At 42.4% G+C, this 22,366-nt stretch overlaps 9 protein-coding genes and 1 non-coding gene across 10 annotated transcripts; 4 read left to right on the top strand and 6 right to left on the bottom strand.

The window, feature by feature from the left end:
- Positions 1-15: 15 nt before the first annotated feature.
- Positions 16-1,327, bottom strand: BYT42DRAFT_572810 (ribosomal protein L30, ferredoxin-like fold domain-containing protein). Its single transcript, XM_051568647.1, has 3 exons — positions 1,291-1,327; positions 961-1,072; positions 16-697 (listed from the first exon to the last, which is right to left on the bottom strand). The coding sequence occupies exons 1-3, from the start codon at positions 1,299-1,301 to the stop codon at positions 71-73; spliced, it is 750 nt and encodes a 249-aa protein (XP_051422052.1). The 5' UTR covers positions 1,302-1,327; the 3' UTR covers positions 16-70.
- Positions 1,328-1,820: 493 nt separating this feature from the next.
- Positions 1,821-3,138, bottom strand: BYT42DRAFT_368213 (uncharacterized protein). The gene is made up of 4 exons (XM_051563260.1): positions 2,745-3,138; positions 2,624-2,685; positions 2,513-2,550; positions 1,821-2,443 (listed from the first exon to the last, which is right to left on the bottom strand). Exons 1-4 carry the CDS (start codon positions 2,815-2,817, stop codon positions 2,017-2,019), a joined length of 600 nt encoding a protein of 199 aa, XP_051422051.1. The 5' UTR covers positions 2,818-3,138; the 3' UTR covers positions 1,821-2,016.
- An 87-nt stretch (positions 3,139-3,225) lies between these two features.
- On the top strand, positions 3,226-5,422 carry BYT42DRAFT_368127 (uncharacterized protein). Its single transcript, XM_051563259.1, has 7 exons — positions 3,226-3,317; positions 3,449-3,478; positions 3,559-3,697; positions 3,770-3,796; positions 3,873-4,403; positions 4,512-5,119; positions 5,228-5,422. Exons 1-7 carry the CDS (start codon positions 3,315-3,317, stop codon positions 5,321-5,323), a joined length of 1,434 nt encoding a protein of 477 aa, XP_051422050.1. The 5' UTR covers positions 3,226-3,314; the 3' UTR covers positions 5,324-5,422.
- Positions 5,423-5,765: 343 nt separating this feature from the next.
- BYT42DRAFT_637835 (alkaline-phosphatase-like protein) lies at positions 5,766-7,546 on the top strand (the record flags this gene model as incomplete). Its single annotated transcript, XM_051572506.1, has 5 exons — positions 5,766-5,961; positions 6,014-6,057; positions 6,146-6,304; positions 6,382-6,630; positions 6,703-7,546. The coding sequence occupies 5 exons, from the start codon at positions 5,766-5,768 to the stop codon at positions 7,351-7,353; spliced, it is 1,299 nt and encodes a 432-aa protein (XP_051422049.1). The 3' UTR covers positions 7,354-7,546.
- Positions 7,547-9,535: 1,989 nt separating this feature from the next.
- Positions 9,536-10,011, bottom strand: BYT42DRAFT_614720 (uncharacterized protein; the record flags this gene model as incomplete). The annotated part of the gene is made up of 3 exons (XM_051571884.1): positions 9,536-9,708; positions 9,771-9,871; positions 9,968-10,011. The coding sequence occupies 3 exons, from the start codon at positions 10,009-10,011 to the stop codon at positions 9,536-9,538; spliced, it is 318 nt and encodes a 105-aa protein (XP_051422048.1).
- A 2,393-nt stretch (positions 10,012-12,404) lies between these two features.
- BYT42DRAFT_t86 lies at positions 12,405-12,476 on the bottom strand. Its single transcript has one exon. It is a non-coding gene; the product is annotated as a tRNA-Ala (tRNA).
- A 550-nt stretch (positions 12,477-13,026) lies between these two features.
- On the bottom strand, positions 13,027-17,314 carry BYT42DRAFT_572789 (kinesin heavy chain). The gene is made up of 16 exons (XM_051568646.1): positions 17,169-17,314; positions 16,984-17,107; positions 16,790-16,889; positions 16,614-16,687; positions 16,398-16,554; positions 16,138-16,281; positions 15,942-16,066; positions 15,778-15,882; positions 15,192-15,701; positions 14,794-15,135; positions 14,393-14,725; positions 14,181-14,330; positions 13,820-14,113; positions 13,620-13,756; positions 13,429-13,560; positions 13,027-13,373 (listed from the first exon to the last, which is right to left on the bottom strand). Exons 2-16 carry the CDS (start codon positions 17,101-17,103, stop codon positions 13,304-13,306), a joined length of 2,793 nt encoding a protein of 930 aa, XP_051422047.1. The 5' UTR covers positions 17,104-17,107; positions 17,169-17,314; the 3' UTR covers positions 13,027-13,303.
- A 585-nt stretch (positions 17,315-17,899) lies between these two features.
- Positions 17,900-18,232, top strand: BYT42DRAFT_572788 (uncharacterized protein). The gene has a single exon (XM_051568645.1). It carries the CDS (start codon positions 17,906-17,908, stop codon positions 18,074-18,076), a length of 171 nt encoding a protein of 56 aa, XP_051422046.1. The 5' UTR covers positions 17,900-17,905; the 3' UTR covers positions 18,077-18,232.
- BYT42DRAFT_572786 (protein-tyrosine phosphatase-like protein) lies at positions 18,233-19,458 on the top strand. The gene is made up of 5 exons (XM_051568644.1): positions 18,233-18,332; positions 18,419-18,566; positions 18,637-18,775; positions 18,840-19,087; positions 19,162-19,458. The coding sequence occupies exons 3-5, from the start codon at positions 18,647-18,649 to the stop codon at positions 19,322-19,324; spliced, it is 540 nt and encodes a 179-aa protein (XP_051422045.1). The 5' UTR covers positions 18,233-18,332; positions 18,419-18,566; positions 18,637-18,646; the 3' UTR covers positions 19,325-19,458.
- Positions 19,459-19,677: 219 nt separating this feature from the next.
- BYT42DRAFT_572785 (uncharacterized protein) lies at positions 19,678-22,180 on the bottom strand. Its single transcript, XM_051568643.1, has 7 exons — positions 21,937-22,180; positions 21,606-21,854; positions 21,481-21,543; positions 21,258-21,395; positions 21,062-21,193; positions 20,449-20,998; positions 19,678-20,380 (listed from the first exon to the last, which is right to left on the bottom strand). Exons 1-7 carry the CDS (start codon positions 22,078-22,080, stop codon positions 19,899-19,901), a joined length of 1,758 nt encoding a protein of 585 aa, XP_051422044.1. The 5' UTR covers positions 22,081-22,180; the 3' UTR covers positions 19,678-19,898.
- Positions 22,181-22,366: the final 186 nt, after the last annotated feature.

Raw genomic sequence — 22,366 nt, 5'->3', positions numbered from 1 at the left:
CCAAAAAAAAAAAGTTGCATTTAACAAACGTCAAGGTTTTTTATTGCATGACTGCAGGGGAGAAAGAAACTTAGTTCATGGACTGAACCAACTGGTTGATGAATTCTTCACGGTCACCAGAGTCACCACCTTCAACGAAGTGACGGAACTTGCGAGGACGCCACATGTTGTTGGGGTTGGACAACTTGAAGGGCCACAGGAAGTTGCTGGCCTCCTTGAAGTGAGGACCAACGGTGGCGATTTCGTGGATCAAGTCTTCAACACAGATGATGTTGTACTTGCCAAGAACCTGTTCAATGACGGCGTTGTCGTAAAGGGGAACACGCTGCTTGTTGACCTTGGCGTAACCACGCTTGTAGATGAGTTCACGGATGGTCTTCAAGTTGGGAGTACCGTAGGTAACATAGGGTTCAACCAATTGGAGCATCTGGGCGGTGGCCTTGTTCAAGCGGACGAAGACACCGTTGTTGATCTGCAAAAGACGCAACAACTGGAGAACCTTGCGGGGCTTGGGAGCAATGTTGTTGATACCGCGGATACGGACAACGAAGACCAACTTGGACTGAGCGGGAACGTAGTAGTTACCGTTGGCCTTGGCCTGACGACGGAGACGGATCTCGTTCTTCTCGGCAGCCTTGTACTCGGCGTGGTACTTGGCAGCACGCTTGAAGATGTCACGTCTCTTGGCGAGTTTAGCCTATAAGAGAATTCAGATCATGTTAGCGATCAACTGAAATATTCTCACTGTCTCTCTTTTTTTTCCCAGTGTCTGTATTCATCGAATTTTCGAGTGATGATTTTGTTATCAGCCCCGAAAGATGGTTAACGTGATAGATAGCATCGCCTTGCGGCTAATCATCGTTTGGATTTACCGTATCATCATAAACAACAAAATCATTTCACCCCTTCCTCGATGAATACTGAAGAAAAAAAAATTTGAAATTGTCGTATTCAACTTGCCTTGCGGAGCTCGGCCTTCTTGGCAGCGCAGTCAGAGGCAGCCTTGGCATCAGCCTTCTGCTTCTTCAACAAAGTCTCGGGGACGAGAACGTCGTTGGCGGTGGGAACGTTGCTATTGAAGAAAAATAAAAAAAAGGTAAATAAACAGGCTCGAGAATATCCACGGCACCATAGGTTCGAAGCATTCCACACAGATGATCAAATTATGATCAGCGTGACCAAAAACTGCTTGTGTCCGTAGATTACAAGAAGCATATGAATGCTTTAGGCTGTATAAAGCTCGTACTTCGGCCTATGGTGTAGAATGTAGTGTGATGGAATAAAACTTACTAAGCGACCATGATGACACCGTCAAAACTGATAGGGAAAGAGAAGGTCAAAAAAAATTTTCTTTGCCATTCTTTATTTTGCCGCACGAAAAAAAAAAAAAAAAAATTGGTGACGTTTGATCATTCAAACTGCGATTGCCCACCTTGAACCGTATGCCAACCAAAAAATCGCAAAAAACCTTCCACTTCTTTACTATTAGCCAAAAACAACACATAATCCATTGCACATCCTTTATAGCTATTCAAAGTAACGAGTACTGATCTAGAAAACCGGAAACAGAAGGAAATTTTCGTCGAAAAGTAGCTGATCCACTGGTCAGTGGCTTGGACGTCCATTGGCAACCCCGTTCTTCCGAAAAAACTCAGGAAACGGAAATCTTTTACTATGGTGTCTTTATCATGTTAACAATGGAGCATCGTACTTAGTAAAAAAGGAAAAATCGATAGACATCCCTGAAACAGATAGAAGTTTACATCCATCGCGGAATATCATGTTCATCACAACTCTTATTAAGATACACAAAATCATTGCATAGTTTACGGTAGGCCGATAAAAGAGAAGGATGTAATCTGCCAGCAATGCTTCAGGTTGGAGCAACAGCCTAGCATTCGATGTGAAGTAAAAACTAACTACATCATATACCCTGTGCAAAGTACGAGATGTCTCGGTCGTGGCCTGCTGTCATTATGTGCGCAACCGATAATTTAGTGAGGCTGATGATCGCGGCTAAGCGCCTTTATATTTGTAGCGTGCTTTTTCTACTTCATTTATATGAACTTGGACCTGATCCATGGTCCGGTAAACTATGGCATATAAGGCGATGAGAATCAAAGGAAAGCTCCAAAAGAAAACTTCTGTCCATGGTGCTCTAGCCAATAATGCTAGAACCGGCGCCACGGCTGTAGCACCCGCTGTCAATGATGCCATGGTGAGATCGACACGCGGAGAAGGATGGACTGCTACAGTTTTAAATGAAACCAGATCTCGGACCGTTAAATGACATGAAGTCCATAAAAGATAAATGGCGAGATAAATCGATGCGATATTCCACGCCGCAGCGAACTTTGGTAAGAAAATAATTGCTGGCAGGTGACGTTCCATCATTGGCATAGTGATCATGGGTGTGCCAGAATTGTACAGGAATAGGATATATCTGACATCGTGATTATCGCATCATTTGTTCTGCTATCCACTTGGCTCACTACTTCCGTCTTTAACTTACATTGGGGTAATAAGCAGTGAAATAACAACCAGCCATCGCTACAATACATAAACGAGCGTTCAATAGTCCGTTTACATTCTAGATTACCGCATTACCATTGGCTTGTCTTACCTGAATTAACAAATTGGAGCGATCGTTCTGCACACGCAATTCCTGCAGTAACTTTTCTTGTTCTACGGTTGCCCATATTAGTAACCTGAGAAGTCTGGCGTCTCACTTCTCACAACCCTACCTTCTTCATCCAAAAACTCGGCTTCATCTTCCACATGGGAAGCTGGTTTTAGTCGATTGTGAAGACCTTCCATGCTAGAACGCAGCGAAAATGAAAAAAAAGGAAGGCAAAACCACTATCAAACTGCAAAATGCTTTCCCATCCTTCCAATATGGCAATCTTGAAACAGTCACATGTAACAAATGCCCTTTGTCCCAAGACGTTTTGACCATTGAGGTATCATAATCGTTTCTGTTACGTGGATATAGGCATAAAACTCCTGTTTCTGAAACCGACTTCCAGACAAGTTCGCAATCCCGTCCATTGCCTGCTTCCATTTTTTCTGTGGGTGCTCTCTATCGCCGTTAACGCACTATGAGTGGCAGCTGTGAGGGTAAGCCCTTAAGACGACGCACCTAACATGTTCCACCGTTAATGCTGAGTGTCCTGTTCTTTATTTTACTTGTGCTGATCGTGCCTAGTCGGCGATATCAAGACTTCGCATACTTGTCATTGGAAAATCCCGCGCTGGTCCGAACTCCGGCCATGTACAGAATATCATAGTCCTCCGTTATATATCGATGACTTAAAATGGTACGTTATTGTCGTCTGAACCATTGACCCGATCGCCAAACTCACAAAGCCGCATAGGTCTATTATGGTATTCAGCCAATGTACTTTCAGACAAGACGTGAAGAGCTGAATTTTGCCGTTATATTTTCTAGCTAGTCAAAGGACGGCCCAACAATATGGAGGTGGGATCGGTTTTTGACTTTCTGTTGTTGGTCGCGTTTCATTGATGATATTTCTCATACGTTGCAATTTCTTTTTCCAGATGGTTTCGGTGTTTGTTAAACTGCACGGAGACAGCCCCGATGCGCTGCGCGGTATCAAAAGATTAGTGCAATTAACCCTGAAAATCAACAATACAAATCCGACGAGTAGCTATTATCACGATTTCTCCCCCGGCAAGAGTAAAGCATTTAATCCCATAGCACGTCCCGGATCTATCAGTCACATTAACGCCTTTTCTCTCCTTTGATTAGGACTACATCCTGTGTGGTATAGCGAACGTAGGTATAAAAGGATCCACAACGGACCTTATATTTTGGCGAACCGAGAAATAATCAAAAAGACATACAATGACAGGGCATACAAAATGGGGCGAGGAATCGCTGACGACGACTCAAACGGTTCAAGCGCTTTTAAACCAAGACCAGGCATCGTTGACGGTGATGATGACCATTTTATACTCGACAACGGACAAACTGCCTGTATGCAACTCACCTTTTGCGAAATACTTCAATTCGCGTGACTTTTCGGATGTCCTTTTTCGCATCCATGGTATCGACGATAGCCATGATAATGAACCAGCAATTGTTTATGGACATCGGAATATCTTGGCCGCATTATCACCATGGTTTCAAACCTTATTCACTAGTGGCATGCGCGAAACCTTTGAGAATGAAGTCAATATCTTTGGAGTGAAACGAAAACTGTTCATGCGCGTATTGCGTTATTGTTATACTCTGCATATATCCATTCGCGGTGTAGCAGATGCCTATGAATTATTGGCGGCCGCCGATCGGTATCAGATGGTGTCTCTTCGTGATGAAGTGCTGCGCTTTCTGAGACACGAAATCACACTGCACAATGTTTTGGAAATATGGTGGTGGGCCGGTAAAAGAACAAAATGATTCTCTTCTTTTTTTTAAACATCATCCTGATGGTGAAGCATGATCGCTGATGACTGCTGTTACTGGTTCCCCTGGTTTTTTATTCTTCTAGACACCTTGGATTGTGAGAAAACATCGGATGCATGCCGTCAATTTGTTAGCTCACATTTTGTGGAGTTGATAAAGCAGCCGTCTTGGATTAATGCCGATGCTCGTGTGCTGAAACTAGCCTTGCAGATCGACAAAGGTTGTTTGCCGACCGAGCAAGCTCTTTACGAAGCGGTGGTACTGTGGGCAAAGCATCCTTTATCACGTATCGAGAGTGAATCGATTCAAGACCTGAAGAAACAACAAAAGGAACCCCAAAATGACTGTGGACTGGCGTTGGAGGCAGATTCCGCAGTGAGCCAATGTGAGCAAAATCTGCGAAATCTAAGTATACGACCTGCAGCCAACCAAATTGGCACGGTGAACCAAGATGATCAGCTGACCGTTTCGAAGGCGATCGATCGTAAAGCGAAGAACGATGAATTACTGGCAGATATGTCGGACGAGGAAATGGAAAATATTATGAATGCATGTGAAGATCTCTATCAACGCCAGCAGATGCTGATCGATTTACTCCCCCATATCCGATTCCCTATCATGTCTCCAGATTATCTAGCCGAAATCGTCGAACAAGATTCTTTTGTCGTGGATCTCGCCGGCACACGTGATCTTGTAAGTCCTTCTTACCGATTGTATCCATGCTCCCCGGTCCTCATCGCTTTCAATGCTACTATGGCCATCTGTGAAATACTCATTTATCGTTTTACTCTTCTTTTGCAGCTTTATGAAGCATATCGATTCCACGCCGTCAAATCCGACAAATTCATTCCCGTCTCTATCCGTTGTCAACCACGAGATATCATTGCCGAAAAATAGCCTATTGTTTGTGTATGATCAATTCAACGCCAGACCGCCGTCATGCAAAAAGGGAAATGTTTTTTCAACATAATTTATTCGATTCATTTTCTCACTCTCTTTATTATATATTTTTTATTCTCATTTCTTTCACACACACCACTGCCACTTGGGGTTTGTGTCAATACAAGAAAATAAAAAAAATGGCGGTGTCTGGGCATGACGAAGAAGGGCAACGGTTGCTATCGCAGCAAGGCCTACCTCCTAACTCGACTGTCTATAAAAGTGTTCCTGATTCGCACATTCAGGAGGAGGTAATAGTAGTTCCTTCATCGGTCGACATTCTTCCTGATTGTGACGAGTTGCTGATTTTATTTTTTCTGTTGCCATTGTTGTTTTCGGAAAATAATAAAACAAGTTGCCGATGGCTCGATCCTGGTTCAAACGACGATCCTTCATTGCCATGGTATTGTTTCTGGTGGCCTTGGTCACCGGTGTTGCTACTGTGGCGGTGGTCCAATCTCGTCCTACGCAGCCATTGCCTATTATCTACAACAACGGAACACATGATTTCCATCCGACTGTTATCTTTATATCCCTCGATGGGGTTGTCAACCACGATCTGGACCTTTCTATCACTCCGCATTTGAGTCGCTTAGGTAGGAGAAAAATTCACTTATACTTGACTCTTGTTGGCTTACTCGGTTGCAGCTAAGGAAGGTCAGCGAGCTCATTGGATGACACCCTCTTTCCCAGTAAGTGGGATCTCGTGACGTTTATATAAAAATAGCTGGTTGACCTGATAAGATGCTGTTTCTCTTCTGCCATGCAAATTTATTTTAGCCGATTACCTTTCCCAACCATTGGTCGCTGGTCACGGGATTGTCAGTTGAGGCACATGGTATCATTGGGAATTATTTCTTTGATCCTGCACGCAACAAGAGCTTCAATTATAAATCCCCGGCTGACAGTTGGGACGCTGATTGGTGGGGAGGAGAACCGGTATGGAACACTCTGAAAAATTGCGAAAACCTAATGATCGGACAAAGTACTAATTCAAAATGCGCGTGGCGTGTCAGATATGGATTACGGCTGAACGACAACAAAAAACAGCGGGTGTCATTATGTGGCCCGGATGTAGCAGCGTGTTTTATGGAGTCCAACCGTCCTTGTCCGTTGCTTACAGTGACAATGTCTCTTTTGATGATAAAGTCGACATTGCCTTGGGTTGGTTAGATTTGCCTTTGGAAGATCGCCCCCAGTTTGTGGGACTGTACGTGCCCGAAATTGATCAAAAAGGGCATGCATATGGTCCCTATGCTTCTCAGGTGAGTGCCGCAAGGGGAGGAATAGGAGACAATAACAAAAATGTTAAAGATGGTGGCGTTTCTGTCATGCAGACGTTGAAACAACTCCAGATGGCTGACGGAACCATCGGACGATTGCTGAAAGAAATCGATGCTCGTAACTTGACCAACATCGTTCACATCATGGTTGTGAGCGATCATGGCATGTCAGCCACGGATAAGTCGCGATTGATCTATTTAGACGATGGGCTTACTCAAGAGGAACTTGATCTGATTTGGCGGACGGAAAACTTCCCGGCTTTGGCGATCCGTCCATACCCTCATGCGGACGAAGAACAAGCAGTGGATACCCTTTACCGAGCGTTCAAACGGTTCCAGGGTCAACTAGATGAACCCCATTTTGAAGTTTACAAACGTAAAGATATACCCGATAGATTCCGTTTTCGAAATAATGATCGTATCGCACCTTTATTTGTGCTTCCCGATCCTGGATGGAATTTTGTCAAGCGATCCGAATTCGATCCGGAACATGACGACTTTCATCCACGCGGTACCCACGGTTACGATAATCTATCTCCCGAGTCAAGGGCCATTTTTGTCGCCAGAGGGCCCACATTTGAACCTGGTGTCCTAAAACCTTTTACCAATACCGAATTATATCAAGTCATGTCGCGTGTACTCCAGTTGGAACCAGCGCCTAACCACGGCCTGTTGAACGGTAAACTGGAGCTGGATTCGTACTGATACAATCTAAATAAAGTATACACAAATTTTCCTGTGATATGTTGTATGTTACTGTACAGTTTAATTGAAAAAATCTGGGTAAAAATTTTACAAATCAAAATTTTTTAAAAGAGGCAAGGTAATTGTTGTTTTTAAGTAACCAAAAAAGAGAGAAAACCAAAGGACAAGACATACAAAAAAAAAAAAAAAAGACGGATGCATTAGACAAGCCACACTTACTCTTCTCTGTTTTACTGTTTTCACCGCATTGCGGGAGCCGCCACCGCACACCACCAAGGCATGGGCTTTGTTCGTCAGTTATCTAAACTACACAGTAAAAGCACACAAAGCAAGCGAGTGATTCGGCATAACATTCAAAAAGTAAGGGAGGCACTGATACAAATACATTACCTTTCAAAAAAATAGTTACTTTGTTGACCACAAAAAAAAAGAAAGATTTTCGGCGCGCAAGCTATTAGTGGAGGCTCAGTCGTTGATAGCACAGTTGTAGTCATCATAAGTATACGTACAGGATGGGTGATTTGAGCAAATGTTAATGAAAATGAGCAATAAACAATGTATGGCGCGATGGATAGATGGCTTTGCGCAAGAAAGAAAAAAGAAATGGGTGGAAGATGCGTCGTCTTTTATAGACATGAAAAAAGAGGCGATCCCTCGTACTGTAGCTAAAACATTTATTGTCCAATAATGAAGCAGGAAAAAGACGCCATGTGTCTTTTCTCATCGCTTCACGTCATATCTATTCTTTGATAAGAGAGTGTGGCCTCATCGCATGAAATAGCTGCATGAAGTAGGTCTCAGATACTGTTAGAGAGAGATCTTTATTCTCAAGTGTTCATATATCGGCTGATCGGATACACAGGTGCACATAACTTTGGTACGGAAGAAAGCATGGCTCCTTAGACTATCTTTCAACTCGTATTATACACTTTATTGAAAATAGACGTCATCCTCATGAAGATGGCCTCTTCTTTTGATGAACAAAGTCGTCAGTTTCAGCGCATCTTCCCATCAGGATTACGCAGGCATTCTACAAGATCAAATATGTATGACGAGAACCCAACACTCCCCGCCAATGAAGGACCAAGTCATGATTTTTGCTTCCTTGCAATTTATTTTATTACTATTTCTTCATTTTCCGGAGAAAAATGAACTAAAAGATGAAAAAGACATTAAGGAAGTCAACAAATTTATCATATCGGGATTACAAAAAAAAATTGCCAGGGCACTGTAAGGGAGCGGGATGCAGTAGAAATGGCGTATTGATGGGTAATATTTAATGATCGAACTACATCAACACTTTGTCAGGTAGAGCAATTGTTTCCATGATTTATTTAAATTAATGGTTGAGCTTCGTCGAAAGGGACTCGGCCGCATCACGTACGGTGGCATTGGGACTCAGCGACCGAACTGACTGAATTCGGTCGCTCCATGTCGTCTTTGAAGTCAGGTCTCTTGACAATTTTCGAATGCTTCTTTTTGTTGTATTATAATCTAGAGATACTAGTTCCTCAAAATATTGAGTGATTCGCTGATCCATCAATTCTTGCTGTCATTTTTAGAAGCGACCGATTTCGATCAAATTTGGATGGTTTTACGTTTTTTTCTCGAATGAAGCCTGCTTAAACTGGGACACATGGACAATTATTATTTATTCAACCGTGCGTTTGATGTATGTGTTAAGGGAAACAATTCGCGCAAACCATTTGGTTCTTATTACACACTTATACGCTTTGAGGACCAGATCATGACACTGGAACAGAACCAGAACGCTGATTAGCGGTATCGCCACGCCGAGAGAAACGCCTTCATCTGGAACAGCGGCCCTCAGAGATAGGATACGGCGAAGGCGCAAAAGGATTCGAGAACTGGTTGTTGCGAGGATGACGTTCGCTTTTCCCGGGTCCCGGTTGGCCCGGGAGGTCAAGGTACATCTTTCGGATGTGAAAGATGACATTCATGTTAAGAACAAAGAAATATAGAAAAACCCCTTGTTTAAATAGAACGTTTACAAATAGCGCATCGCCTCCTGATATAATGGCCGTTGTCATTCTTACCACCAGCAACAAGTCTGTGCACAGAGTGTGTGGTAGTGCTCCTCAATAACGGTGTGTTTCTTTGTACACCTTGGTGCTGCTCCTTTTTATGTTCTTGGAGCGAAAGTACCAGTCGGTATCGGAAGCTACTGTTGTGGTGGTAGAGCCACTTGAAGCGAATGCTTATAAGCGGAACAAGAATTGGCTTCGATAACACCTAAAAAGAGGGATAGACAGCGCAGTTCCCAGCGATATGTTCGCATGACGTCATGGAAAGAGAATAGATCATCGCGCCGATTGTTGGCAATATCCACGGAATCTATAGTGAAGATGATATATGAGTTCCGATACTGATATCATTCCTTGCGATCGTCTACCTACTTCTTTGTGATTCATAGTCCTCAAATACCTGTGGTCGCGTAATTTCACGTAAATTACCATCTTGGTCATGAAAGTGTTGTTTGCCTTCCCGAGTCGAAGCACTGCATGTGGCTATCAATGCCTTCGGTTTCATATCCCGGTACGCAATGACGAATAAATGCTCACCAGAGTTTTTGGACTTCGAACATTTGACATACCCATACTCATCGTTCAACAAGGCGACAATGTCAACACCCGGCATATTGCGAGGCTAGTATCCACGTTTCACCGCCTGCATAATGGAATATAGGCCGACTTTAGTTAACTTGCGAGCCATTTCTGGTGGACCAAACCACGAATCCGCAATGATTGTTCGTCCTGAGTGAAACCAAGGTTCACACAATCGCTTGACTGTAGCCACAGGGTTTCTATCGGTTCATCGCATTTTCTCGCCGCACGTTCACTAGCGAAATCCAGCCGGATTATGCATAGGTAGTATTGTCAACAACGCATTTACTGTACGTGACTTGTTGCTGGCTCGAGGCATGAGACTAAGGAACCGAGCAAGGAGATATAGCAACGATGTTATGTTGTGTAAAACCTTTAGAATAGAAAACGCGATATAAAAATAAATGTAATAAAAATCAAGGGAAGAGCTGAAAAAGATCACTTTCACACAGATAAGCCCGGGAGATGTCCTGGCGACCGTTCGCGAAATGCATCCCCTTATTTTGCCGAAATAACTTATGTCACACCTCCACCCCCTCTAAGACGGACTTCAATTCCATGAGGCTGCTTGATATGGCATTTTCCTCGTGGTAATCTTACTTTTACTGCTCCACATTCTTTATCGACGCTGTTATGCAGGTTTGAGTTAGGGGGAATATGCGCGATATGTCTTGTTGTTCAAGACTCCTCTCAAATGCAAAAAAAAATTGAATAAGTTTAGTCACAGAAATTCAAAGGGTCTCCAAGTCCGTCTTAAAGGGGAGGGATATAACCATAACGACGTGTCATTTTCGGTTGCAAAAACCGAATTGGCTCTCCGTCAAGTCATGCTTAATAGAAAAACACCCCATGATATGGGATATAAAAGAACATTTTCATGTATTGGATCGGCAGCAGTTTAATAGCGTATTTCAAAGCCATGCGTAGTGCTCATCGTTTGTGCTCCTCATGTTGGTGGTTTTTTCCTTTCTTTTTTTTTGAATAGTGGTTGGGCACGGAAACCAAAGGAAACTTTAAAAAGATACGATTGGGAGTCGAGTTCATTGACTTATGGTCTCTGTTGTACTTTTCCCTATACTACATACACATACATGTTCATGCATATATAATTATAATAAAGTTCCATCATGTACTTCTTAGTTTGGCTTTTGGCCAGAGGTATGAGCTCCACATCGATTGCTTACCTTCATATTGCCTACCGCTGCTTATTTCTGATTTATTTTGACATCATTACACTGGAAGTCCTCAGAAGCAATCGAGCTGTTTAAATGCGATTCCTTTCATGTTTTTTCTACCATTTTTTCTTAAGCTATGAAAAGAGAGAAAGTATCGTGGTTCTTTCTGGTTTGACCAATCCTTCTATGATTACCCTTTTCCCGGTATTACCTGCGCAATAGTCATCTTACCATTCTCTCCGGGAGAACGATATTAAGCTTTGGCTAGGGTTATGCGCTTTTATTGTAAATGTCCTTTTATAAGAGTTTCTTATCATCATAACATTCATCGCCATAAATATCCACAATCAATATGATAAGCAGTAACTTAATCTCCCTTATACTTTATCGATTCCTATCGAGCTAGGTTGCTCTCTGATTAGAAATCCAGCACAAGATTAACGACATCAAAAAGTGTCTATTTCTTTTTAAAAAAATACCTAAACCATCCGGCGCCACATCACCTTTAATGATACCGTCTTTGCACCATCTTAACATGCATTTCCTGTCCCTAATCTTCCCATGTAGTTGCTCTTTAAAACGCGTTTTTTCTCATCGATTCAGGGCCACCAATAGTCCGAAACGGACGCGTGTCATACACCCTTAAAAAAATCTTTCACTTTACTTTATCCCTATTCTTCCAGTTCTACTTTGTTGATCTTTTCTGCATAACAGATCATCGCGAAGCACAATAAAACGTGTCGTTTCCGGCTATCCCCGGATTAATGTTCCACGGTCGGATAGGAATAGGAAGTGCAGGTTAAACGACGATAAGATGATGTTTTATTGATAAATGAGTGGAATACTATATATCTTTTGTTTTGTACCATGGCTGTTTTTCGGCGGCGTAAGTAAACATTATGTCGTGCTCAAATGCAAAATGCAAAAAGGGAAAATACTAAAAATTTACGACAAACGATGTCGTGGCTGAAGCGGATAACGTCCGAAAATGGTAATCAGCTTAGCATCTTGCTAAGTACAACCATCCTTTTATCAAAGTTTTAGCCGCTCAGCCATTATCCTCTTTAAGAACATAGACCAAATAAGCACATATAAATATCTCCTTATAATTGACAAAAATAAAGCGTTATCTTTCCTATCCCTAATCCTCTTGTTTCCCACTCTGGTGATCTTGCCGGTATATCAGATCCGAGTGAAGTACGACAACGACCTAACCAAAAAAAAAAGAGACAATCTTGCAATTGGCAAAAGATGGAGTCGGCGAGGATTGAACTCGCGGCCTTTCGCATGCGAAGCGAACGTGATACCACTACACCACAACCCCCGGATATCGGGGAATTTTTTTAGTACCTTAATGAAAGCTAAATAGTTGTCACAATCCGAGCCGGATTGTGTCTTGTGACGTTGAAATGCCCGGTAAGCTACTGCCGCGTCCCCGGTCATGGTGCCGGAATGAAGGAAAATCTCGACGAATTTTGATGCGACTGATGAATAAAGCATGTTGTATACTGTTTGTCATAATATTCGAATTGTTGGTTTTCGTGTTTCGGATCACTCTCTGCTGGTTACTCGGTGACAGTACTGGCAAGGCCCTACGTGTTGCTTTCATACTGCTATACATATTTGGTGTACGGGTAGCTTCGAATGGAAATGAGGCTAATAAAACCAAAAGATGGTGAGTACCGCAATACTCGAGAATTTTTCATTCGTAATAACAAATTCCTTGGTACCCATATATGAATCAGTGGTATCTGATATGTTGAATGCATATCTGGTATTTCGATGGATCTTGCTGTTGGTCAACGTGGATATTACAAGCCAGAGCAAAAATTTTGCTTAGAAAAAACAATCATTGGCAAACAAAATGGGAAGGATCACTTTTACAACAAAAAGTCCTTTTTTTTCTTTCCTCTTTGAACAAAATATAAAGACAGAAAATACAATAAATACTGCAAACGTAGCAGTTCTGAATATTGTAATGGTATCATCTCGACAAAAATCACAAAATTTGAGTATCAGAGTTGGATAACTCGAAAATGGAATATAGGATACGTATAGAAAAAATAAAATAAAAAATAAGACAAGAAGCGGACAGGGACGTTGGATAATATCCCGAGAAGAGTGTTCTCTTGAAGTAACCGTCAGGGTCATTTATCGGAAAGATGGCAACCATGACGATCGCTTATCTCTTTTCTCAGGTACGGGTGACGTCGCGGTATCACTGTAGAGGATCATGTTAGTCAGTCGTAAAAAATTAAAACATTGACAGATCCTACCTTTCGCCAACCGCTCCGCCACCTCTCAAAGGCTTGGCAATTTTTCCGAAATTGATGGCCATGGCATTCTGAGACTTTTGCGATTTCATTTGATCTAATTTTTCACGCACAGCCTCAACTTGTGCGTTGAGTCTAATAAGGGGAACGAGTTAATAAGTAGACGATCAAAAGATCGTGTACTGGATACCTACTTTTCATGCTGCAATTTAAAGTTATCTTCAGCGTCATGTAGCAAACCCTCCAGATCTTGAATTTGGTTGTTGCGGGTGGCTATCACGCGTTCGGCGTGAATCACATCCTTCTTTAGCTTGGAATTTTGCTCGACGAGCTTGAAACATTTATAGCATTTAGATTCTCATTCGTAATTGGCTTTTTATCATTTAACTCTTACCTGCTTCTGAACGGTGGTTAGCTGTTCTAGATTGCGCTCAAGAATGGCCATCTTCTTTTGCTGCGCCTTATTATTGCTGGCTCTTAATATGTCATTGTATTGCTCGCGTGTTTCTTCCAAGGTAATTTCCAATTCCACGATCTTTTCGCATCGAGCTTGTAAGTCACGCATCAGACCTTTCTTCATAACATCAAAGTATAACAGCTGTTCGGTCATCATCTTGCGAATTTGTTCCAATTCCTTTTCGTTTTCTTCGGGACTGGCTTGGGTTTGAGGCCGCGAGGCAATGGCCGCCTTTTCATTTTTATGCTGTGAGTATTTTTGGTTCCAGCCATCAAAAGCGTTTTTCATAATTTCATACCTGTAATTTTTCATTGGTAATTTTCAGTTCTGTCATGGCTGAATTCAATTTGTTATATTCTTCGTCTTTTCTCTCGACTTCTTTCTTCAACTCTTCGATTTCCTTTTGCTGCAGCTCTTTCTTCGCCGCATATTGACTCTCCAGTTTACCCTAGGTAACCCCATGTTAAACCCATCGCAACAGTGACGTTTTGGAATGGATTGCCAAGGTACCTTGAGTTCGGAAATGGTTTCACTGATGTCCGAATTTCGTTTCGCTGCCATTTCTTCGTCGGCAATGGTCTTGTCCAAAAGTTCTTCATAATCCACTTCCAATGCACCGAGTCTTGTCTCAAGCTCTGTCCGTTTGGCGAGAAGGGTTTCCTTGTCATGGTTCAAGTTGCGGATAACTCCTTCGTGTTCCTCCAGCAGCGCTTTTGACTCTGCCAATTCCTGTCGCAGTTTGTTGAAGTATTCTTCCGTCAACATGGCAGCATCCCCGCTCATTTCATTATTCAGTTTCTGAAGGACATTTCTGATTTGCTGTTCTTTCTCGGTAATGGCATCCTATCACGATAATCGCATCAGAGCTTTAAAATATATCAGGAGGCTAAAAGACAATTTCAAATCCTTACCGATGGATGGAGAGATGCCATCATAAGTGCGATTTTATCGGCTTTCTTCTTCTCTTTTTCTTCTTCTTCATGATCCTTCTGCGAAGCACGTAGTTGTGCGAGTGTCTGTTTCAACTGCTCGAGTTCCGCTTGCAGTTCTTTGTTCACTTCCTTCAAAGAATCCGCGGTGATGGCACTTTCTTTACTTTCATACGAAGCTTTCTGTAACTGAAGCTTCATTTCGTTGAGTTCCGAACTCATTTGCTGATTCTCTCCTGTGGTGGTTTTATCTTGTTCTTTGAGAAGTGCGAGTTCTTCTTGCAATGACTCCAATTGCATTTCTCGATTGGATAGTTCCGTTTCCTACAGTTGCTTGAATACATATGATCTGATCAATGGAGAAAAGACACAGAACACACCTTTTCAGCTATCTGATCAACCAGTTCATTCTCTCGCTTCAAGAATTCTTCACGTTCATCTTTTTCCAATACAACCGCTGGAGTCGACGGTCTAGAATCATCGGCAATGGCTTTGAAGGCTGGTGCGGGTGTGGAGGGAGAGGTAGGGGAAGAAATCTCGCCTTTGCTTAATTTTTCCATGGACACCCAGCGAATCTCAGGCACGGTACCACCGGATCGCCATACGACGATTTCGCCCTCCAGAGCTGCAATGTATTGCTGATAGGATACAGCATCGCTTTTCACCTTCTTCAATAATGCCTTGAGCTCGGCAGGTGACAGATCGGCGTTCACCTTGGCCTTGTTCTTGATGGATTTCGCTCGTACACCGAAACGCAAGGTGGAAATGGTTTCAGCTTCGTTATAAGAAGATGGAGAACAATTAATGATTAATGTTGTGCGGGAGTTACCACCCAGGGATTCTTGGAGAATACGCGTCAATTTTGAGTCTCGATAAGGAACGTGGCTCGACTAGAACACACAAGTCAGCGAACGTTGTCCATTACAACCGATTCACAAGCAAATGCAGCAGAGCTTTTTGTTTTACCTTTCCATCTGTGAGTGCATTAATGACCATGCCCAACGCTGTCAGTGACTTGTTAATTTTCTTGGCTTCTTCCAAGGTTTGTCCGGAAGCTCCAGTTTTGCCAACCTAACGCATGCAGGAATCAGTAACGCTGCTAATCTTACTACATGAAAAGAAAATCACACCTTTTCAGAACCAGCAAGATCGACAAGATACAGTTTTCCGCTTTTGGCTGCTCCTGTGTCCAAATTTTTCTGCGTGATGGTAATCAAGACAATAGAGTGACTGCGGGAACTTTCAGCGTTCATATCTAAAGTACAAGGATTATGGTAAACAAGATAAGTCAAAAAGTATGAAGATGCGAAATGCAAAAACACATACTGGTATATGCGACGACACGGTTATTGCCGCCGTTCTTCATGACTTTATAGACTTCTTCGGTGGACGATACGTAAACTTCCAAAAGACCTTTAACATAGACACCCTTTGTTTTATCCTCGTGGATAGGAAGGTTGTCATGGGACGCTAACGAAACACACAAAGTGAGTTGAGATTGGACCTTCATGTGGTTGTGCGCCTACTGTCTCACACCCCCTTTTTTTTTGGCATTTTGTATCAATTCATTTGAGCCGAATACTTACGCTCTAGTAGATCGCGCACCTTTTCCATGTAGATTTCCATATAAGAGACTTTTACGGTGAATTCCATATTGGCGGGCGCTTGAATGATGCTAGCGAAAATCTGTTCGACAATACGGGGGATGATACCCTTATTTTCGGCATCGTCAATGTCGGAACCCTAGGAACAAAAGCATTGGTATCAAATAGAAGAGAAAGATTCAAAGCATAGATAAATACCATCATAGTAAAAGTTTTACCGGAACCCGTTTGACCATACGCGAAAATAGTACCATTGTAACCTGCGACGACATCTGTGGATCAAAAAAATTTCACAATAATGAAACGTTGAGTTATCATAAGATCGACCAAATTACAATCAGTTACAGATAGAGGAATAAAGAAAGGAAACGAACCATCCACAATAGATTTGATCGAATACTCAAATATTTCTTGTTGCCTGGTGTTCGAACCAAACACTTTATCGAAGGAATACGTTCCCTGCGCTTCTTTTCCCTAAAAAAGCCAGCCAAGTGAAACATGAGCCATGAGGGGGGGGGGTCTTGCAATGACTTGTCACTGTTCCAGTGGGTCTTCAGGCACACTTTACCTGCAAGGTTACTGATGTTCCATCGTCAGGAATGTCAATAATAGGAACACCACCCTCTCTAATTTCAAGTTTGTTTTGAGGTCGGAAACGGCACACGACCTTGATATTATTCCCAGACATGTCTCTGTAGATAACCGGCTGAGTAAACCACCATCTTGAGTTTCAATGTTGGGTAAATTACTTACTATTGCCGTATAACCTCGAAAAAAGTGGGAATGGGAAATCCAGGTAAATAAATGGGATGTTGATACACAAGGTTTTCCACACTTCAAAAGTTTGGACTGCAGTGACAAGAAAACGATGAAAAGCACGTCGATAGAATCGACACGTGACCTTGCGCCACTTAAAAAGGCTCTGAGAAGGTCCAATAGATGATGTCTGTGACATCTGAGCATTAAACCGTTGAGTATGCGCTGGCAAAAATAACGTTTATGCTTCCAAAGCGTAGCCGACCGGTGATAAATTACCCTTCTTTTCAGACCATGGCGGAGAGTATCAGCAAACTATTTACTGCAAGTAGAATTGGTCATCATTACGACCGATTTGTTTCGTTTCATCTGTAAGGAGTCAATTTCTAGAATGCAGTGTGAAGCGACACCGATAATTTCAACTCAGATGGCATGTCGTTGTGAAGGGGATATTTCCGGATTTAAAGAAAATAAAGACCTCGACTTGTTGAAAGCACTAGATTACCTCCGATATGCTTTGGGTTTGTTAAGTATTAATTCGATAGAACAAATACTCGATGTTTATTGCTGTATAACCGGTAAAGATAGACAAAGATTAAATAAACAATGCAAAATTATGGGTCCAATGGTAAGTAACTAGAATAAATCAAAAAATGACGCATTGTGATTTTCGTCGAATACAGCACCCATTTTTGAAGTAAGTGGGGAAATATACTAATCGATTGTATCACTTAATGGTTTTCTTTTGGTCGTTTTTCTTCCTTGGGCCACTGATTCGCAGTATGGGATATTGCATATGGTATGGAAGGATGTATGGCACAGTCTTCTTCATATGCACGCCTGTCGACCATATATGGTTTAATTTGCTTTCTGCTTTATATTATGCAAGCGGAAAAGTGGGATAACCAAAGCGAATTTTTCTATTCTCAATCAAGGCTGGTGTAGGTCACCTCTTTTTGGTGTCGAACTGCCATTTGCAGCCATCAGATTGAGACTGCTATTTTATTTCCGGGAAGGTCCGTAAAAAAGGGCAACCAGGGTTCCAAGGTACGTCGTCGGCACCTTCCATTCTTTCATGATCGATCCAGGCTAGTTCAAGCAGATATTTTCTTCCATCTCTTCTTTTACCGTCCTATTCTCTCTCCTACTTTTTGCTATTTGGCAAGTATTTTGCAGCAAGCTTGGTCTTTGACCCTCATCTACCCAAACCATGCTTTATCGTTCAGTGCTAACCCAGGGGCTTGCAGATTTGTAGATACCGTTCCATTACTCTTTATTCTCCAACTCTTTTTTTTATCCTCTTTGCGTTTGGACGCTTGTTTGGCATCTTATTTATTTAACCATCCTCATCGATAATTCCACATTACCCAATTTTCCTTTTATTCAAGACACAAGGTACTTCTATGCTTTAATACGCTCATGCCCTTCCATGATGAACCTCTTACTGATGCCCATTTGTCTACAGCCAACTAGCCATGTATACTCGAGCAGGCAATCATGCTCCTCGGGCCTTAATTAACCCACCTACGCATATCGAATACAAAGGGACTCGTTTTTTGATCGTAGACGCACCCAGCAACAACAATCTGCCACTCTACCTGCAGGTTGATATTGTCTCACCTCCTTCGTCTTTCGCATTCACTATCATTGACACCTTTTTATTTTTAGGAATTTGAACGGTGGAATGTTACTGACGTTGTTCGTTGCTGTGAAGCTACCTATGCCAAAGAACCATTGATTGACAAGGGCATTCAAGTGCATGATTGGGTTTTTGGAGACGGCGAAGCTCCTCCCGCGGCTATTGTGGAAGTATGGCTCAATCTCATTGAGGAGCGATTCGGTAAGCGGGATGCCGAAAAGAATACCGAAGATCATAAGCCATGCATCGCAACCCACTGTGTTGCTGGATTGGGAAGGTATGAGCGCAACAGAAAAGCTCGAAATTGCATGGTCGCATATTTCACAGACTAAAATACTTCATCATTTCCAGGGCACCTGTTCTTGTAGCGATTGCTTTGATCGAAGAGGGCATGCCACCCTTGGATGCTGTAGCCTACATTCGCGAGCGACGTCGTGGAGCCATCAATAACAAACAACTACGATACATTGAAACTTACAAATCACGATCCAAGAAACAATGTATCATTTGCTAGCAGAATTTTTTTTGAAACTTTTGTTTTACGTACATCCTTGTAGATCTAGAATGATTAATGAAGTTGGACTAAATAACTGCTCGTGAGCGAATAAATAAGCGGCCTAGCTCGTGTATCAGATGTTCTTATTTTTTTTTTCTGTTGTGATGATACGAGTACGATTTCTCTGAAAATATGATAATATCAGTAAGATGAAGATCATGCTGCAACAACACAGCCCAGCGTGATCGGCAATGACGGAGATCCTTTTTTTTTCTGTATTCCGATACCTAAACCGCAAAGCCTTTCCCATGAATAAAATAAAATAAAAAAAAAGCCGCAACCATTCATTCTGATCAATTGCATGGTAATGGTTGACTACAGACGAACATAATTACACGTTTATTTTAAAACATCAATATTTCTTATCTACAAATGCTGAGCAAGAATTTCTGCGATTTCCTGGAATTGTCGATCACGAATAAACATTGGAATGGGATCCAAAGGAGTCGAATGACTTCATATACAACATGACAGGTTTTTTTTTGGTCTTTTTTTTTTTTTGCGGTGAGTATGTCACTAAAGCAAATTCAAATTACTGGTCGGTGTGGATTGTTGCTCGCCACTTATCCTTTGGTGTCGAAATGGGTGAGGGAGGACGATAGTTCATATCTGGCGGTAATACTTGCGGGGGATGATATTTGTTCATGATTTCAGGGTGAGTCAGAGGTGGTGTTGTGTGTGGCGAGAAACGGATGTCCGGTTGACTCGGCGGTGATTTTTTCGTTTCTCGTGCTTTATAATCCTCGGTGGTGTCCAATAAAGCAGCGATAGATGGCGAATGCCGCGCGTCCACATTGGCTTTTTTGTCATTCTTTGTATCCAAATATTTGGTCCATCTTTGTCGACATTGCTGGCCTGTTCTATTGGGCATATCTTCGGCAACGGCATCCCAATTGCTAGCACCATGAGTCTTCACCAACTGCCGTAATCGGTCATCTTCTTCGGGGGACCATCGCACATAAGTTAATCGCGCCCGTTTACCGTTCTGCGCATTATCGGTGACAGGGGTTTCTTCTGTGATAAGAAGCGGTAATAGAAGTTGAGAACATGGCTTCCGCAGACAGTTGACATGTAACACAAACCTGCAATGGTAGGAGTTGATTCTTCATCTTTGGTGGGAAATACCATATTAGGCATAGACAAGAGGGCAGTGGCCGAATCAATGGATCGTTTGGAGCGTTTGTTGTTGACAAAGTCCTCCGCAGGCGACTCTGACGTCGACTGCTGTAAATCGTCTGCTACTCGTTGTAGATTCTGATCAACCGCTTTCGGCTTATTTTCCTTGGTTTCGAAATCCGGGTTGCTAAGCATACGGTCCGCGACAATACCGAGACTAGCTAAACCTGACATATTGGGACTGTCGGTCGTTGCGGGTGATGGGCGGATATCGCTTCTCATCTGGGGTGAGTACTGTTGCTGAAATAGATACGGCGGACCTTTAGCGAATTTTTGTAATGGCTGTGATTTCAGTGATCGTATTAAAGATGGAGGCGGAATGTCCAGAGATCGTAACTGCTCGCGCAAATAATCGATCTCGGCATCTTTAGCTGACAATCGAAGATGACTGAGATGAAGTTTACGAAGCAAAATCCGTCGATCTTCCATTAGATTTTCTTGGCTTAACTGAGCATCCTATAATAAGGTAAATAACAAATCTATACATTGTACTACGCGAATTATTCGGTCAATTATTACCTGAGGTCGTACATCCATAGTTTCAATGGTCTGCAGAATGGCATTAATGCGTCTCAATTTCTCAGTCAAGGTGTGGATATCTCTTGTCAGCATGTTTTTCTCGACTGAAAATCGTAATCGTTGCTCATGTTCCTACAGAAGCGTCCAACGGTTCAACCAAATGCACTAGCAGTGAAAAAGAAGCAGTTGTACTCACCGACATCATAAAGATACTTCGCATCGTTTCAATCACATCATTCACATCGGTGGAATTGTTTTGAGTATGCTTGATTTGCTGAGATTGTTTCTGAATGATATTCTCGAGATATTGCTGCTGCTCTATGCTTTCTCTGAGCTGAAATAATCCCCAACAATAAAAAAAAAAATCCATGATTAATGGTAAATTCGCGATGAAAACTCCGCTTCGTCCACATACGCACCTTGGTTTCATTGACAGAACTTGAATTCTGCCACATATCCAATGAGGGTGCTTCGTAATCCCACTACACATCATTTGTTTAGCTTGACGCATAATGGTGTATTGCCGTCCATAGGGATACTTTACTGGACACTCAATTGTAGCTGACACCGGTAAACTTTGTAATGCTGATGATCTCTTAGTTTGCTGAGTTTCAAGTGAGCGTCGTGACCGTCCGTCAAGCAGCGGGGAATGCGCTGCATAAGAAGTCTTCTCCATGACAGCAGGCGATAGTGAGCGGTTCATGTTTGGAGAACCAGTGGTCTTATGACTCGGTCGATCCTCCATAAGAACTAGGTCAATCTTCCACTTGGCGTCTTTACCCCAGAGGTCAATCTTTGATTTGACATTTACGCGACAAAACTGCATGAGACAAAATAGCGTCATATGCACGCTTTTTCTTTGCTTGCCACTTTACCTGATGTCGCACAGACTGGAAAATGGAGTCAAGCTGGTCCTGGGAAGGGTCCTTTGGTGGGGGCTTGCGTGCCGTTAAAAACGGCGATGGCGAATTCTTCGGGGAAGCATATGGTTTCAAATGAGCGGATGTCGGTGTGCGCATGGTGAGTGAAAGAAATGTAGCCGAGAAAAGGTGGGAATTGGGAAAAAAAAAACGCACGTTTTCAATTAGCGGCAATATTCAATTTCAGCCAGGGTGCAAATGTGAAGTTTGACGCGCTGCATCGGCACCGCAGATAATAAGTTAAAAAATACCCATGCTGACCCTTGCCACCATTTCCCCCCATGTTGTATTCCTTAATACTGAAACATTCAAGAACACATCCAAACCTCGCTCCTCATTACTTCCAGAAGGACTTGTAATTCTAGTGAAAAAATGTTGAATTCAC

The sequence above is a fragment of the Radiomyces spectabilis genome (assembly GCF_025331425.1).
Source record: "Radiomyces spectabilis strain NRRL 2753 chromosome Unknown BYT42scaffold_8, whole genome shotgun sequence".
NCBI classification, from domain to species: Eukaryota; Fungi; Mucoromycota; class Mucoromycetes; order Mucorales; family Radiomycetaceae; genus Radiomyces; species Radiomyces spectabilis.
The sequence above is the reverse complement of the archived record's forward strand: the minus strand, read 5'-3'. Positions and strand labels throughout refer to the sequence as shown.

Excerpts from the sequence above, each read along its gene's own strand:
- BYT42DRAFT_368127 (XM_051563259.1), top strand. Across the intron at positions 4,404-4,511 it reads GGAAATATGGTGGTGGGCCG|ACACCTTGGATTGTGAGAAA; the intron begins GTAAAAGAACAA and ends TTATTCTTCTAG. Across the intron at positions 5,120-5,227 it reads TCGCCGGCACACGTGATCTT|CTTTATGAAGCATATCGATT; the intron begins GTAAGTCCTTCT and ends CTTCTTTTGCAG.
- BYT42DRAFT_572810 (XM_051568647.1), bottom strand. Across the intron at positions 698-960 it reads AGAAGGCCGAGCTCCGCAAG|GCTAAACTCGCCAAGAGACG; the intron begins GCAAGTTGAATA and ends ATTCTCTTATAG.
- BYT42DRAFT_572785 (XM_051568643.1), bottom strand. The coding sequence starts at position 22,080 with ATGCGCACACCGACATCCGCTCATTTGAAACCATATGCTTCCCCGAAG. Across the intron at positions 21,544-21,605 it reads CAGCTACAATTGAGTGTCCA|TGGGATTACGAAGCACCCTC; the intron begins GTAAAGTATCCC and ends AATGATGTGTAG. Across the intron at positions 21,396-21,480 it reads GTTCTGTCAATGAAACCAAG|CTCAGAGAAAGCATAGAGCA; the intron begins GTGCGTATGTGG and ends GGATTATTTCAG.
- BYT42DRAFT_572789 (XM_051568646.1), bottom strand. The coding sequence starts at position 17,103 with ATGTCTGGGAATAATATCAAGGTCGTGTGCCGTTTCCGACCTCAAAAC. Across the intron at positions 15,702-15,777 it reads ATGCACTCACAGATGGAAAG|TCGAGCCACGTTCCTTATCG; the intron begins GTAAAACAAAAA and ends TGTGTGTTCTAG. Across the intron at positions 14,726-14,793 it reads TGGCATCTCTCCATCCATCG|GATGCCATTACCGAGAAAGA; the intron begins GTAAGGATTTGA and ends TTATCGTGATAG.
- BYT42DRAFT_572786 (XM_051568644.1), top strand. The coding sequence starts at position 18,647 with ATGTATACTCGAGCAGGCAATCATGCTCCTCGGGCCTTAATTAACCCA. Across the intron at positions 18,776-18,839 it reads ATCTGCCACTCTACCTGCAG|GAATTTGAACGGTGGAATGT; the intron begins GTTGATATTGTC and ends TTTTATTTTTAG. Across the intron at positions 19,088-19,161 it reads TGTGTTGCTGGATTGGGAAG|GGCACCTGTTCTTGTAGCGA; the intron begins GTATGAGCGCAA and ends CATCATTTCCAG.
- BYT42DRAFT_368213 (XM_051563260.1), bottom strand. The coding sequence starts at position 2,817 with ATGGAAGGTCTTCACAATCGACTAAAACCAGCTTCCCATGTGGAAGAT. Across the intron at positions 2,686-2,744 it reads CGAGTTTTTGGATGAAGAAG|AACAAGAAAAGTTACTGCAG; the intron begins GTAGGGTTGTGA and ends GGGCAACCGTAG. Across the intron at positions 2,444-2,512 it reads TCACTGCTTATTACCCCAAT|ATATATCCTATTCCTGTACA; the intron begins GTAAGTTAAAGA and ends TCACGATGTCAG.
- BYT42DRAFT_572788 (XM_051568645.1), top strand. The coding sequence starts at position 17,906 with ATGGTTTTCTTTTGGTCGTTTTTCTTCCTTGGGCCACTGATTCGCAGT.